Source organism: Leucoraja erinacea, chromosome 18, assembly GCF_028641065.1.
Source record: "Leucoraja erinacea ecotype New England chromosome 18, Leri_hhj_1, whole genome shotgun sequence".
NCBI classification, from domain to species: domain Eukaryota; kingdom Metazoa; phylum Chordata; class Chondrichthyes; order Rajiformes; family Rajidae; genus Leucoraja; species Leucoraja erinaceus.
Genome location: NC_073394.1, coordinates 12,456,830 through 12,470,843, shown reverse-complemented (window position 1 = coordinate 12,470,843; position 14,014 = coordinate 12,456,830). Strand labels below are relative to the sequence as shown.

General features: G+C 42.3%; 1 protein-coding gene across 4 annotated transcripts in view; it reads left to right on the top strand.

Annotated features, from left to right (window-relative positions):
* Nucleotides 1–14,014, top strand: part of usp47 (ubiquitin specific peptidase 47) — a 100,753-nt gene that overhangs the window by 44,914 nt on the left and 41,825 nt on the right. For all 4 annotated transcript variants that reach the window (XM_055649338.1, XM_055649336.1, XM_055649335.1 and 1 more), the window contains 5 exons: nucleotides 5,563–5,730; nucleotides 6,410–6,541; nucleotides 8,525–8,601; nucleotides 9,753–9,808; nucleotides 11,991–12,103. In XM_055649338.1, coding sequence (XP_055505313.1) covers nucleotides 5,563–5,730; nucleotides 6,410–6,541; nucleotides 8,525–8,601; nucleotides 9,753–9,808; nucleotides 11,991–12,103 — 546 coding nt within the window. The remainder of the gene's footprint in view (nucleotides 1–5,562; nucleotides 5,731–6,409; nucleotides 6,542–8,524; nucleotides 8,602–9,752; nucleotides 9,809–11,990; nucleotides 12,104–14,014) is intronic.

Here is a 14,014-nt window from a genome sequence, read left to right as displayed (position 1 = left end):
GTGAGAGTGGAAAGATTTTATAAGAACCTGAGGGGCAACTTTTTCACAATGTGCTGGTATGTGGACCGAGCAGCCTGAGTAAGTGTCTGAAGAAGGGTCTCGACCCAAAACGTCACCCATTCCTTCTATCCAAAGACGCTACCTGTCCCGTCAGATACTTCTTCAGTCGACACCTGCACAACAAGTTCACACAAACATAATGCGACAGTCACTGGATGTTGGATGAATAATTTAAAGCTTCTATAAAATATAAATGGAGCATTTAGATCCCTAATCCTGTAATCATTCAGACCATTACAAGAAATGTGTTATGATGCTAAATGTTGTGTCGTCCTTTAACCCATCCAAAGGCTTTGAAAAGAAATGCAACAGTGGTGCACATAATAGAGCTGTTGCCTCATGGCTCCGGTTACCTGGGTTTGATCCTGACCTCGGTACTGTCTGTGCAGTGTGCATGTTCACCCTGTGACCGTGTGGGTGTTGATTTGGATGCCCTTCCACCTCCAACCTCCCAAAGATCTGGAGATTATTGGGCAGAGGTAAATTGTCTCCTGTGTATAGATGATTGGTAGAATCTGAAAGGTGTTGAAGGATATGTGATAGAAGATAAAATGGGTTAGGTCGGATTAATGTAAAAGTGGATGCTCGATGGGCTGCCCTCTTTAGTCTAACACTGAAAGCACAGAGGATGGTGTTTGCATCTACTTTGGAATTGAGATAAGCCTTGGACAAGGCAAAAACAAATAAACTCAAGCTAAATTGAGTTCATAAATGGATCGCGTCTAGATGTTAGATATATGATAGGTGTTGGATTTCTTCTTCTTCAACAAAATTGTAAGACATGCCACAAAATGTAAGCTTATAGAAGCAAACAGCATGGATTCATTTAGAGACAGTTATAAAGCACAGAAACACCTCCTATGGCCCAACTCGTCATTGTTGAAGTAGATGTTTATCTGAGCTAATCCCATCTCCCTGAGTTTTGTCCAAATCCCTCTCTATTACCCATGTACCTGTTTAAATGTATTTTAAACATTGTAATTGTACTGCCTCAACTACTTCCCCTGACAGCTTGTTCCATATATCAACCCCTCTGTGGAAAAGGATTCCTCTCAGCTCTGAGTTATAGAGACTCGTGGCTTTCTTTTAAATATTTTCTCTCTTACAAATCTGTGCCCTCTAGTTTTAGCCTTCCCTGCCCTGGGAAAATGATTATGACCATTTGTCTTAAACTATGATTTTATTTAGTTCCAAAGACCACTCCCCGGCCTTCAGAAATTTCCTTCAGTTTAAAAAAAGACACAACCTATTGTTGTAACTCCCAACTTTCTGCCCAGTATCATCCTTATGAATCTTTTCTGCACCATTTCCTGTTTAATAATACCCTTCATCCATTTAGCTGACCAGAAATATGCACTGTATTCCCAAGTGTGGACTTGCCAACAAATTGTAAGTTACAACATAATATCCCAACTCTGGCAAGCCAAATGCTGCCTTCACTTCCCTGTACACCTGAGTTGGCTACTTTGATGGAACTGTGTACCAACACCCCAAGTATTAATAAGCTAGAGCTTAAGCGACAAAGGAATGAAAGATAAATCAAAACGCTGCAGGTGCTGTAAATCTGAAAAAGAAGCAATCTGCTGGAAACTTTCAGCATGCCAGGCAGAATGTGTGGAGTTGGGATGTTACGTTGCAACTGTACAATCTGTTAAGTCCACACTTGGAGTACAGTGCACATATCTGTTCGCCCAACTGTAGGAAGGATGTTATTAAGCGGAAAAAGGTGCAGAAAAAATGATCAAAGATGATATCAGGATGGAAGGTGTGAGTTACGACAGGCTGGGTCTTTTTTACATGAAGGATTGGAGGTTGAGGGGTGGCATTTGGAGCTCTATAAAATCACTGGTAAGGGGGATGGTCACAATCACAACTTCATTCCCACCTCCTTGCGTATAACCTATTCGAACCCCTCCAATCTGGCTTTCGCCCCCTCCATAGCACAGAAACTGCTCTCCTCAAAGTCCTTGACGACCTCCTCACCTCTGCTGACACTGGTTCCCTCAACATTCTCATCCTCCTCGACCTGAGTGCAGCCTTCGATACAGTGAACCATAACATCCTGCTTACCAGACTTGGGGACCTTGGCATTGATGGTTCTGCACTCAGCTGGCTCTGTTCCTACCTTTCCAACAGATCCCACTTCATCTCTCTCCATAACCACACCTCTGCTACAGCCACAGTCACTCAAGGCGTTCCCCAAGGCTCCGTACTCGGCCCCCTCCTCTTCATCATCTACATCCTCCCCCTTGGTCAGATACTCCGCCACTTCAACCTGGACTTCCACTGTTACGCCGATGACACCCAGATCTACCTCGGCACCAAATCCCCCCACAACCCCCCCCCCCCCCCCCCCCCCCCCCCCCCCCCCCCCCCCCCCCTCCCATATCAACTCCTGTTTGTCAGCTATAAAAACCTGGATGCAACATAACTTCCTCAAACTCAACAGCGATAAAACAGAATTCCTCCTCATAGGCTCCAAATCCACACTCAGCAAAATCAATAACCCCAGTCTCACCATCGACGGCACCACTGTCTCCCCATCTCCCCAGTCCCGCAACCTTGGCGTGACCTTTGATTCCACCCTTGAGCCTCACATCCGCCATGTCATTAAAACCTCCTTCTTTCACCTCCGCAACATCGCCAAAATCAGACCCTCTCTCACACCTCCCGCTGCTGAAAGACTCATCCATGCCTTCATCTCCTCCCGACTGGACTAGTGCAACTCACTTCTCCTTGGCATCAGCTCCACCTACATCAACCGACTCCAACTGGTCCAGAACGCAGCCGCCCGACTCATCACCTACACCAAATCCTGGCATCACATCACTCCAGTCCTCAAACAACTTCACTGGCTTCCCATCTCCCACCGGATCACCTACAAAATCCTGGTCCTCACCTACAAAGCCCTCCACCATCTGGGCCCCCCCCCATATCTCACTGACCTGCTCTCCCCCTACCAACCCTCACGGTCTCTCAGATCCACATCAGCCAGTCTCCTCTCCATCCACAAGTCCAACCTCTGCAGTTTTGGGGACAGAGCCTTCTCCAGGGCAGCTCCCAGGCTCTGGATCTCCCTCCCCCAACTGATCTGCAATTCCGTGTCCCTCACCATCTTCCAGTCCCACCTCAAGACCCATCTCTTCACCTCTGCCTATCCTTAGCCCCACGTCCCCCTCCCTTTTCATCTGTGCTTGAATTGTCTCATATTGTGTTTTGATTTGAATTCTGTCTTTACTTTGTGTACTAGTCATGTCTCTACTATTTATTTCATTCCGCTTACATGTTTTTCCTCTACTTGCTAAATTTTTGTAAGGTGTCCTTGAGACTCTTGAAAGGCGCCCATAAATAAAAATTTAATTATTATTATTATTAATCTTTTTCCAAGGGTAGGAAAACCTGAAACTAGAGGGCACAGAGTTGTGAGATAGGAAAGATTTAAAAGAGAGCTGAGGGATTATATTTTACGTTCAGATCAGGTGAAAGATGAGTCTTTGATCTGAAAGTTTTGCCTGATAGGCTGTGTATTTGTATTGTTTCTGTAAGGAACTGAAAAAAATTGTTGATGGTGTGATAAGGCGAATGGGAGAAGTTCTAAGAGGAACAATAGCACCAAGGTGGACATCTCAGTTGATTTTGTGTTTACAATCCTATATTGAATGCACAAAAATATCGCCCTTTTTCTGGCACATAACTGGAAATTAGCAAATTCCCAGGACTCTCCAAACTTCTCGCGTTCAGCAACAATCAACTTTGGCTGAGGGGGGGTTATATTTGAAGATCTGATCATTTCCAACTATTGCACATCCCTGCAGAGAATAGCTGCGCAACCAGTGTTAAGGGACCTGCCACCACAACTGGTGCTGAAACACTCAGCAGGCCAGAAATTGAAGAGAGAGAGTTAATGCCTCAGATTGATGTCCTTCAATCAGAATTATTGTTGGTCCGAAACGTTAGCTCTGATTCACTCTGCGCTTGGTCTTGCTGCTTTTCAATGGCGATTTGATGTTTTCTTTTGCCTGAGGATCTAGTTTAATTCTATTGAACTTAATGTTTTGAGAAAATTGTGTAAATGAGAGAACAGAGCCAGCCCAATTAAATTGGAATAATGGAAGTGCTTTAAAATGTATTTCAGCTAGTCTAGGTAAATTTCATGAAAGGGAATGGTGGGGAAATTAATGCCAAATCTCTGCGGGTAAATAATAGTGAGATTCTTTCCTGGACTCAAAGGAAGTTTCCTGTGGAGAGTCCCAGAAATTGGTATTAAGACTACTGTTTTAATATGCACCAGTAATTTAGTTGTGGATATGCAGAGCACAATTTCACAATCCACAGATGACTTCCTTGTATCCTTAGTGAATTGATGTAATAATGGGTATAAAGATGTTAATGGCGATGGAGTGGGAAGATAGGGAGCAGTTATGTTCTGAGAAACACAGTGGGATGTTATGATGACGAGAGTGGGAAGTGATTGTAGAAAATAGAGGGGGAAGAAGAACAGTTGGTAGCGCTCGTTGAGAAATTGATTACAAACAAACATGTGGATCCTAAACCCCATAAATATTAATTGAATACAAGGCCTCATAAATGGCCAGAAAATACAAAAGCACAGGAGCTGCGATGAATCATTTTGTAAATGCTGGATAGGCCACAAGCGGACGATTGTGTTCAGTTCTGGGTGTTGGACTTTAGGAAATCTTTAGAGAGGGTGTAGATAAAAAATTCCAATGCTTTAAGGGATGTGTATTTGGGCAATGTAGCAAATGACTGAATCTGATATTCTTTTTGAAACAAAGGGGGGGTTAGAAGAAGACTTGATAGAGGTCAGAAAGGTGGCACAGTGGTGCAGCTGTAGAGTGGCTGCCTTACAGTGCCAGAGACCCAGATTAGATCCTGACTACGAGTGCTGTCTGCACGGAGTTTGTACGTTCTCCCTGTGGCCACATGGGTTTTCTCCAGGTTCTCTGGTTTCCTCCTACATTCGAAAGATGTACAGGATTGTAGGTTAATTGGCTTTTGTAAAAATTGTCCCTCGTGTGTAGGATGGAACCAGTGTATGGGTGATTGCTGGTCGGCATGGACTTGGTCGGCCAAAGAGCCTGTTTCCTCGCTTTCAACAGGTATTTAAAATCACGAAGGGTATAGACAAAGAAATTGTCCAAGAGATCAAGAAATACGGAAAGTAGAATGAAAGAGAGTGTCAAAAGAGCCACGTGAAATTTCATATTAAACCAAGATGAATAGACTGACAAACAATGGGCAGTAGGAGTTAAGGATAGGTGAAGAAGAGTTAAGGATAGGTGAAGACCACACACCTAAGATAGGAAGCGAATTGAAGGGAAAGTTGGAAGAAGGGAGTGGGGATGATGTACATATTATCATCAGGCCTATTCTGATCATATCTGTATTGATAATTTATACTTTGCGCAAGGATGGCCAATACTTCCTTTACCTACGTCAGGCGAATTCTGTGATTGACCCAGGACATTTTTGGTTTTACAGAAATCTCCTCAGACCGAGAGCTGCACGGACAGTGGTGCTGAAAATGAAGGGAGCTGTCACAGTGACCAGTTGAGCAATGACTTCTCAAACGATGATGTTGTGGATGAAGGGATCTGCCTGGACAGCAACAGTACCAGTGATAAGACATCAAAGGCAGGGAACGAAAAGGTACATGGTATGATCAGCAACATTGCTCTGGGGTTTATTACAATGGGAATTAAATATTGGTTCCTTCTAAATATGTTTGTGCAATGGGCTGAGAAACAGCAGATGGAGTTTATTCAAGATACAGTGCCCTCCATAATGTTTGGGACAAAGGCCCATCATTTATTTATTTGCCTCTACTCCACAATTTGAGATTTGTAATAGAAACAAATTTTCTGAGCTTTCAAGATCCTTATCTTCTCCCAGAAAGTAGAAGAGAAAAGGGAGCAGTCAGGTTGGCAGGCATCTTTGACTATATGTCAGGCATTCCTGATACAACGCTCCAAAGATGGAAGAAAATGACGAGCCTGTGATGGACTGAGCTCTGTTCACCACTCTGCAGATTCTGGCAGACAATTGCACTGCATCACTATGAAGGCAACAACTTTGGGTTGCCAGTGATGTCGATGCATTAAAGTGCATCTGTAGAGTAAGGTGGAACTGGTATTAGTTTCAGAAAAGTTTGGTAACTAGGTGAAAGATTTTAGCTGTTTGGTGATAGTACCAGAGGGTGGGGAGAATTCTGCTGGGTACTGCGATTTAGAATGTGTTGCCTGAAGGTGAAAGGCAATTATATTATATTGCCAAATTAGTTATTTAAGATAATTCCCTGCTCTATTTTTTGCCATTGTTATACTTTCAGAATGGTTGGATCTACGAACTCTTCTCGGTAATGGTTCATTCAGGGAGCGCTGCTGGTGGACATTACTACGCCTGTATAAAATCTTTCGGTGACGGACAGTGGTATAGTTTCAATGATCAACATGTGAGCAGGGTAAGCAACTCATTGTGTTGTTTTGGACTGCCTTACATATTGTTCCAATTATGCACAAATTAAGCATTGCTCCTCGGTCTGATTTCCAAGTCCCTCTTGCTTTTACTGACTGCATTGCTTAGACATAGCTGATCTTTCACTCCGACACCATTTGCACTAACCCTTCAAGGTCTGACTGTCTATTGAAATAACGTTGAACAAAAATTTCAACAGATTTCTGAAAAACAAACCATGCGCAGTGCTCTCCGTAATGTTTGGGACAAAGACTCAACATTTATTTATTTGAATCTGTACACCACAATTTGAGATTTGTGATGGAAAAAATCACATGTGGTTAAAGTGCATATTGTCAGATTGTAATAAAGGCCATTTTAATATATTTTGGTTTCACCATGTAGAAATTACAGCAGTGTTTATACACAGTCCCCCATTTCAGGGCACCATAATGTTTGGGACACATGGCATCACAGGTTTTTGTAATTACTCTTTTTTTTTAATTGCCTCTTAAATGCAGGTATAAGAGAGCTCTCAGTACCTAATCTTTCCTCCAGTCTTTCCATCACCTTTGGAAAATGTTATTGTTGTTTATCAACATGTTTATCAAAGTTGTGCCAATGAAAGTCAAAGAAGCCATTATGAGACTGAGGAACAAGAATAAAATTGTTAGAGACATCAGTCAAACCTTAGGCTTACCAAAATCAACTGTGTACATCATCATTAAGAAGAAAGAGTGCACTGATGAGCTTACTAATGGCAAAGGGACTGGCAGGCCAAGGAAGACCTCCACAACTGATGACAGAAGAATTATCTCTATAATAAAGAAAACCCCCAAACACCTGTCAAACAGATCAGAAACACTCTTCAGGCGTCAGGTGTGGATTTGTCAATGTCCACTGTCCACAGAAGACTTCATGAACAGAAATACAGAGGCTACACTGCAAGTTGTAAACCACTGGTTAGCCGCAAAAATAGGATGGCCAGGTTACAGCTTGCCAAGAAGTACTTAAAAGAGCAACCACAGTTCTGGAAAAAGGTCTTGCGGACAGATGAGACGAAGATTAACTTGTATCAGAGTGATGGCAAGAGCAAAATATGGATGAGAGAAGAAACTGCCCAAGATCCAAAGCATACCACCTCATCTGTGAAACACGGTGGTGGGGGTGTTATGGCCTGGGCATGTACGACTGCTGAAGGTACTGGCTCACTTATCTTCATTGATGATACAACTGCTGATGGCAGTAGCATAATGAATTCTGAAGTGTATAGACGCATCTCATCTGCACAAGTTCAAACAAATGCCTCAAAACTACTACAGCAAGACAATGATCCCAAACATACTGCTAAAACAACAAATGAGTTTTTCAAAGCTAAAAAATGGTAAATTCTTCTGTGGCCAAGTCGATCACCTGATCTGAACTCAATTGAGCATGCCTTTTATATGCTGAAGAGAAAACGGAAGGGGACTAGCACCCAAAACAAGCATAAACTAAAGATGGCTGCAATACAGGCCTGGCAGAGCATCACCAGAGAAGACACCCAGCAACTTGTGGTGTCCATGTATTGCAGACTTCAAGCAGTCATTGCACACAAAAGATATGCAACAAAATACTAAACAAGACTACTTGACTACTTTCATTCACATGACACAGCCTTGTCCCAAACATTATGGTGCCCTGAAATTAGGGGGGGGGGGCTATGTATAAACACTGCTGTAATTTTTACATGTGTATAAGAATGGCCTTTATTAAAATCTGACAATGTGCACTTTTAACCACGTGCAATTTTTCTCTATTACAAATCTCAAATTGTGGAATACAGAGGCAAATAAATAAATGATAGGTCTTTGTCCCAAACATTATGGAGAGCACTGTATAAAAAAAGTTCCCAAATTCAAGCAACTTCCAGATGCGACATTTCTCCTTGGATAGCCAGATTTTCTGGTTACTTTAATTGATTGTAATAACGAAACTTGTTATCTTTCAGATTACTCAAGATGATATTCGGAAAACCTACGGCGGCTCTCCAGTGACCAGAGGCTATTACTCCAGCGCCTTTGCTAGGTGACTATATGGCATACACTAAACATGATTCACTGAGGACCTTTGGGACTGTTGGATGTAAATATTAACATTGGCAGATTCTGTTGTGGTAAATTATTGCCCTGGTTTCTGTTTTCAAGAACCGTAAGATCAACAGGAATTTCTGAATGTCATTTAGCCGTGATTATTTATATCCTTCCTGATCAATACTTAGACTCAGCATTTTCAGTTCCTCCCTGTCTTTTGGGAAACAATTTTTAAATTCAATCTGCCTCTTTCACTGCCTTTCCTCAATATTTAGAAAACAATACAAATTCACCATGGTTTCATTGTTTCACTTTTTCCTTGTCAGTAATACAAACCTACAATGTGAATCTGAAGCTCTTTCAGTTCCAGCCCTCGACCATTCCTGAATATTATCAGGCCATCATCGGCAGCCATGCCATTAACCACCTTAGCTTTAGCGTCCGGAGTTTCCTCCCTCAGCCTTGTTGCCGACTTTCCCATTTATTAAAACTCTTTTCGCCTCGTGCCCCATGTTTTTACGCACTCAGTACCAAACTTTGAAATGTGTGGGGCTGTAGAGGTTGTAATTTTGATTTGGTCCCAATAGTGATTTCCAGGTCTTGACCCAAGACATCAACCTCTGCCTCCACAGATGCTGCTTGATCTGCTGAGTTTCACCAGCAGCTTTTTTTTTTTTTACCTCATTGTCAAATCGTGTTTGGCACTTCTTTGGGCTGTGTTAATTGTGCTACCTGCACACACTGCTGTTGTAATAGAAACATCAAAGTGAAGATTTTGAGGTTTAATTTAAAAATCAAGCTATTTATTAGAAAACTCAATATTTTAGTCTTTAGACTTTTGTTTAGACATTGATCATTTTGTTAGAATGAATGTTTTTACTCTTGTGCCATCTTCTACCGAGCTGTATTCATTGCATGTGAACAGAGATGCATTTTCTTAAGCAGAGATTTTCTCTTCCTTGTTTTTATTTTAGATTTCTGAGTGCATTTGTAAGGAATTCAAAATGTGCCGAAAGCAAATGTGCATCTAATGTGCGTGCACAGATATTTAGTAAGGGATAAAGCTGGAACGATATCTGCTAGTGAATGTGGGAAATTCTGAGCTAGGAATAAATTGTGTTAACAGCTGACTTTCTCTCTCACCAGCTCAACCAACGCGTACATGTTAATTTACAGACAAAAGGAGTCGACGAAGAATGCAAGTGAGTGAGTTTATTTTATGCAAGTGTAAAGTTAATGCAGCCCAGAGTCACTTTTGGTGTTTACAGCAAGGATGTTCTTAAGTATTTTCCCATTGTTTGTTGGAAGGTTTAATCTCTGCACACGGATGGTTCCCCATGTTTGTACTGACCTTGATGAGAGAAGCACAATTCCTAGCCCCCTTCATTCAGTCATCAGTCAATCTCAGAGAATGGAAATGTAAATTATTGGACAGCCTGAACTATTGGAGTAATAAAGCCAAACAGAACAGCAACGGGCCCTTCAGCACACCTTGGCCCTACCGACCAAGTTGACATTCTGGGCTCGTCCATCTGCTTGCATTTGGCTCAAGGCCCTCTAAATCTTCCCTATCCCCTCTATAACCTGTACCCTGGGGGGAAAAGACTGTTCACTTTATCCATGTACTTTATGATCTGGTATACCTCAGTAAGGTCAGTTCAGAGTCGACTATGCTCCAAAGGAGAACAGTCCCAGCCTATCCAACCTTTCCCTATGAATTCAAGTCTGCAAACCCCAGGTAACATCCTGGTGAATCTCTTTTGAACCTTTTCCAATTTAATGACATTCCTAGCAGGGCAACCAGGATATGCACTCAAAGTATGATCTCGCCGACAACTTGTACAGCTGCATCATGATGTTCCAACCTTTGTACTTAATGTTCTTCCCAAAAAAGGCAAGCGAGCCTGAACTGGCCAGATATCTGATTGAATTGTGCTGCGAGGGAAGCTATTTCAAATGCGGTAGTAAACTGAGGCCTGCCTTTTTGGTGGGCACAAATGATCCCATACAATTATTTTGAGTCGTGCAGGGTAATAGTTTGGTGTTGGAACATAGCACAGCACAGCACAGAAACGGGCCCACAATGTCTGTGTCAAACACGGTACCAAGACCAACTCCCATCTGCCTGAACATACTCCTCCATTCCTTGGGTATCCACGTGCCTATCCAAAAGTCTCTTAAATGCCACTGTCGTGTTTGCTTCCACTGCCACTCCTGGCAGTGTGTTCCTGGCACTCACCAAACAAAAAAAAACAAAACAAAAAAACAAAAACAAAAAACCTGCCCAGCAAATTTCCTTTTACATTTACCTCTCTCGACAAAGCAGCACCCTCTAATATTTGATATTTCCACCCTGCGGGGAAAAAGGTTCTGACTATCTATTGTATCCAGCATCGCATAATAAAAGAAAACGTTTATCAGGTCTTCCCTCAAGCTCTGGTGTTCCAGAGAAAATAAATGAAGTTTGTCCCACCTCTCCTTGCAACTGATACCTGCTAGTCCAGGCATCATTCTGGTAAACCTCCTCTGCAACCTTTCCAAAGCATCCACATCCTTCCTATAATGAGACAACCGGAACTGCACGCAATACTCCAAATGCAGCCTAACCAAAGTCCTATAGAGCTGCATCATGACTGCCTGACTCTTTACTCAATGCCCTGACTCATGAAGGCAGACATACCATTAGACAGCTTGACCACTCTTCCTACTTGTATTACCACTTTCTGGGAGTTATGGATTAGACCCCAAGATCCCTCTGTACATCAATGCTGTTTAGGGTCTTGCCATTAATTGTATAGTTTCCCCTTGCATTTGACCTCCATAATTCAGACTAATATTTGTCATTGACCAAGTGCAAACGTGGTAATCACTAACGGAGCTTGCTGTTTGCAGATAATCACTAACTTTCTGCTTTACAAACAGTCATTGCATTTTCAGAAGGTGCATTTCAGAGGTTGGTTAGGCTGGGATATTTTCCATGGCACCATTAGAGGGTGCGAGGTTACCTTATTGAAGTGTGCAGAATTATGAGGTGCATGGATAAAGTGAAAGCTCAGTCTTTTTCTCGGGGTAGACCATTCTTAAAACTAAAGGGCATTAGCTTAAAATGAAAGTAGAGAGAAGTGAAAGAGACACTAAATAATATAGATATTTTGAAGTACAAGGGCTGCTACAAGGTAGTTTGGAAATTTGGGGATATATCGAGGGATTGAGTTTCCCATCCAGCGAGACATCGCAAGGCCCACTTCGTGCTGCTCTACATTCCCTTGTTTGCTGCAAATAATCTTTTAAAAACTTAATTTTTGTTGCAAGGTGACTAGTACATCTTGAATGTTTAGCCATTGTTGTGTTTGGGATGTAGAGATTAATTTTTCTCTCTGGTAGAGTTCTTGGAGGTGCATGATTTTCCAAAGCATATTCAACACCTGGTCCAAAAGGAGAAGGAATCAGAAGAGCAAGAAAAAAGACAGAAAGAAATTGAACGCAATACATGCAAGGTATTATACTAGTCACATTAAACTTAACATCTTGTCTGTTTCAACTTCAACAAATCATTTTTTTGCTAATCTTTCAATTAAGGCAGATGACCTCAGGACATTGATTTAGGTACATGGGACTGAGATATTATTGCTAATACAGAAACATGGTGGAGGGCTGAGTCCAACTGGCAGCTCAATGCTCTGTTGTATAGGTGCTACAAGCATGTTAAGGCTGAAGGTAAGAGTGCAGGGAGTGTTGTGTTATTGATTGAAGAGAACATCACAGCAGTACATAATATATTGCTTGTGGGAAACACTGATGGAAGTGTGGTTTTAAAAATATCAAACTACGCAAAAAACTTCAGTAAATAACCAAAAGACCGATCATAAGTAGATTTTAATATGATGGAGGCGCAAGGGGGGAGCTCTGTACAATGCAGGCAGCAGAAGATATGGATGCAGGTGGGGGAATGGAAGGAAGTGAGGGGCAACCTTTTCATACAGATGGTAGTGGGTACATGGAAGGAACTGCCAGAGGAAATGGTGGAGACGAGTACAATTAAAATACGCTTGAATGGGTACATGTGTGGGAAAGGTTTGGAGCGATGATGGATCATGCAAGACAAGTGAGACTAGTTTAGTTAGGTCACTTGGACCTCATGGATGAGTATGGGCTAAAGGACCTGCTTCAGTGCTGTATACCTCCATGACTATAACTGTTGATTGTACAAGCAATTTGAAACAGGAGATCTCACGAAGGTCATAGGATGGAGGAAGTTTAAGCTTTGGCAATACCATTCACAGCAAACATTACTGAATCCCCTGTTCCATGTGCACTGTATTCCAGTTTAAATACTTCTACGTTGACTCTAGAGTCAAAGAACTATACTGTACGGAAACGGGCCATTTGCCACACCTTGTCCCTGCCAACTATGTTGGCATTCTGGGCTCGTCCCATTTCCCTGTATTTCACCCATAGACTTCCGTATCATTATTTGTGCAAATATCTTTAAAAAGTCATTATTGTATTTGTTTTTATAGCTTGCTTTGGCAGCTCATTCTAGGTATAGACGACCTTCCGAGTGCAAACGTTGCCTCTGATGTCCCTCTTAAATCTTTCCCCTCTCACCTCCAGCCTAGGCCCTCAAGTTTAACAATCCTCTGCCATGGGGAAAAAGACTGAGCATTGATTTTATCCATGCCCCTTGTGATCTTATACACCTCAATAGGGTCATCCCTTGGCCTCCTACGTGCCAAAGAAAACCTCCCAACCTGTCTAACCTCACCTAACCTATAACCTAAGCCAACCCCTTGCAGTCAATAACTATAACCAGCCTCTTTATAATGCCTCCACTTCATCCCTGTTCTTAAATGTGTAACTGCCGTTTTCTAAATATTTGATTACTGGTTGCAGGTGTTGCTGACAAAACCGTTTTTTTGCCCATCCGCCTTGGCTTTGCTTTTGTACACCTGAGTAGCTATTTAAACACGCTGATGAATAATTGAAAGTGAAACCGTGCTAGTGTGAATCTAGAGGCTCAGGTGGCTACACTATCCTGTCGGTGCTGAACAGTGTTTCAGTAATTAAGACCTTCACATTTGGTATTGGTGTTGTTTTACTACTGTCACATGTACCGAGAAGCGCAAAGAAAATCATCTTACTGTTATTCAGTCAAATCATATCACATGAGTTCAATCAAGCCCTGCACAATAGACAATAGTTGCAGGAGTAGGCCATTCGGCCCTTCGAGCCAGCACCACCATTCAATGTGATCATGGCTGATCATCCCCAATCAGTACCCCGTTCCTGCCATCTCCCCATATCCCCTGACTCCGCTATCTTTAAGAGCCCTATCTAGACTCTCCTGAAAGTATCCAGAGAACCGGCCTCCACTGCCTTCTTCTTGCATATGGCGTGCACAGCCTAAA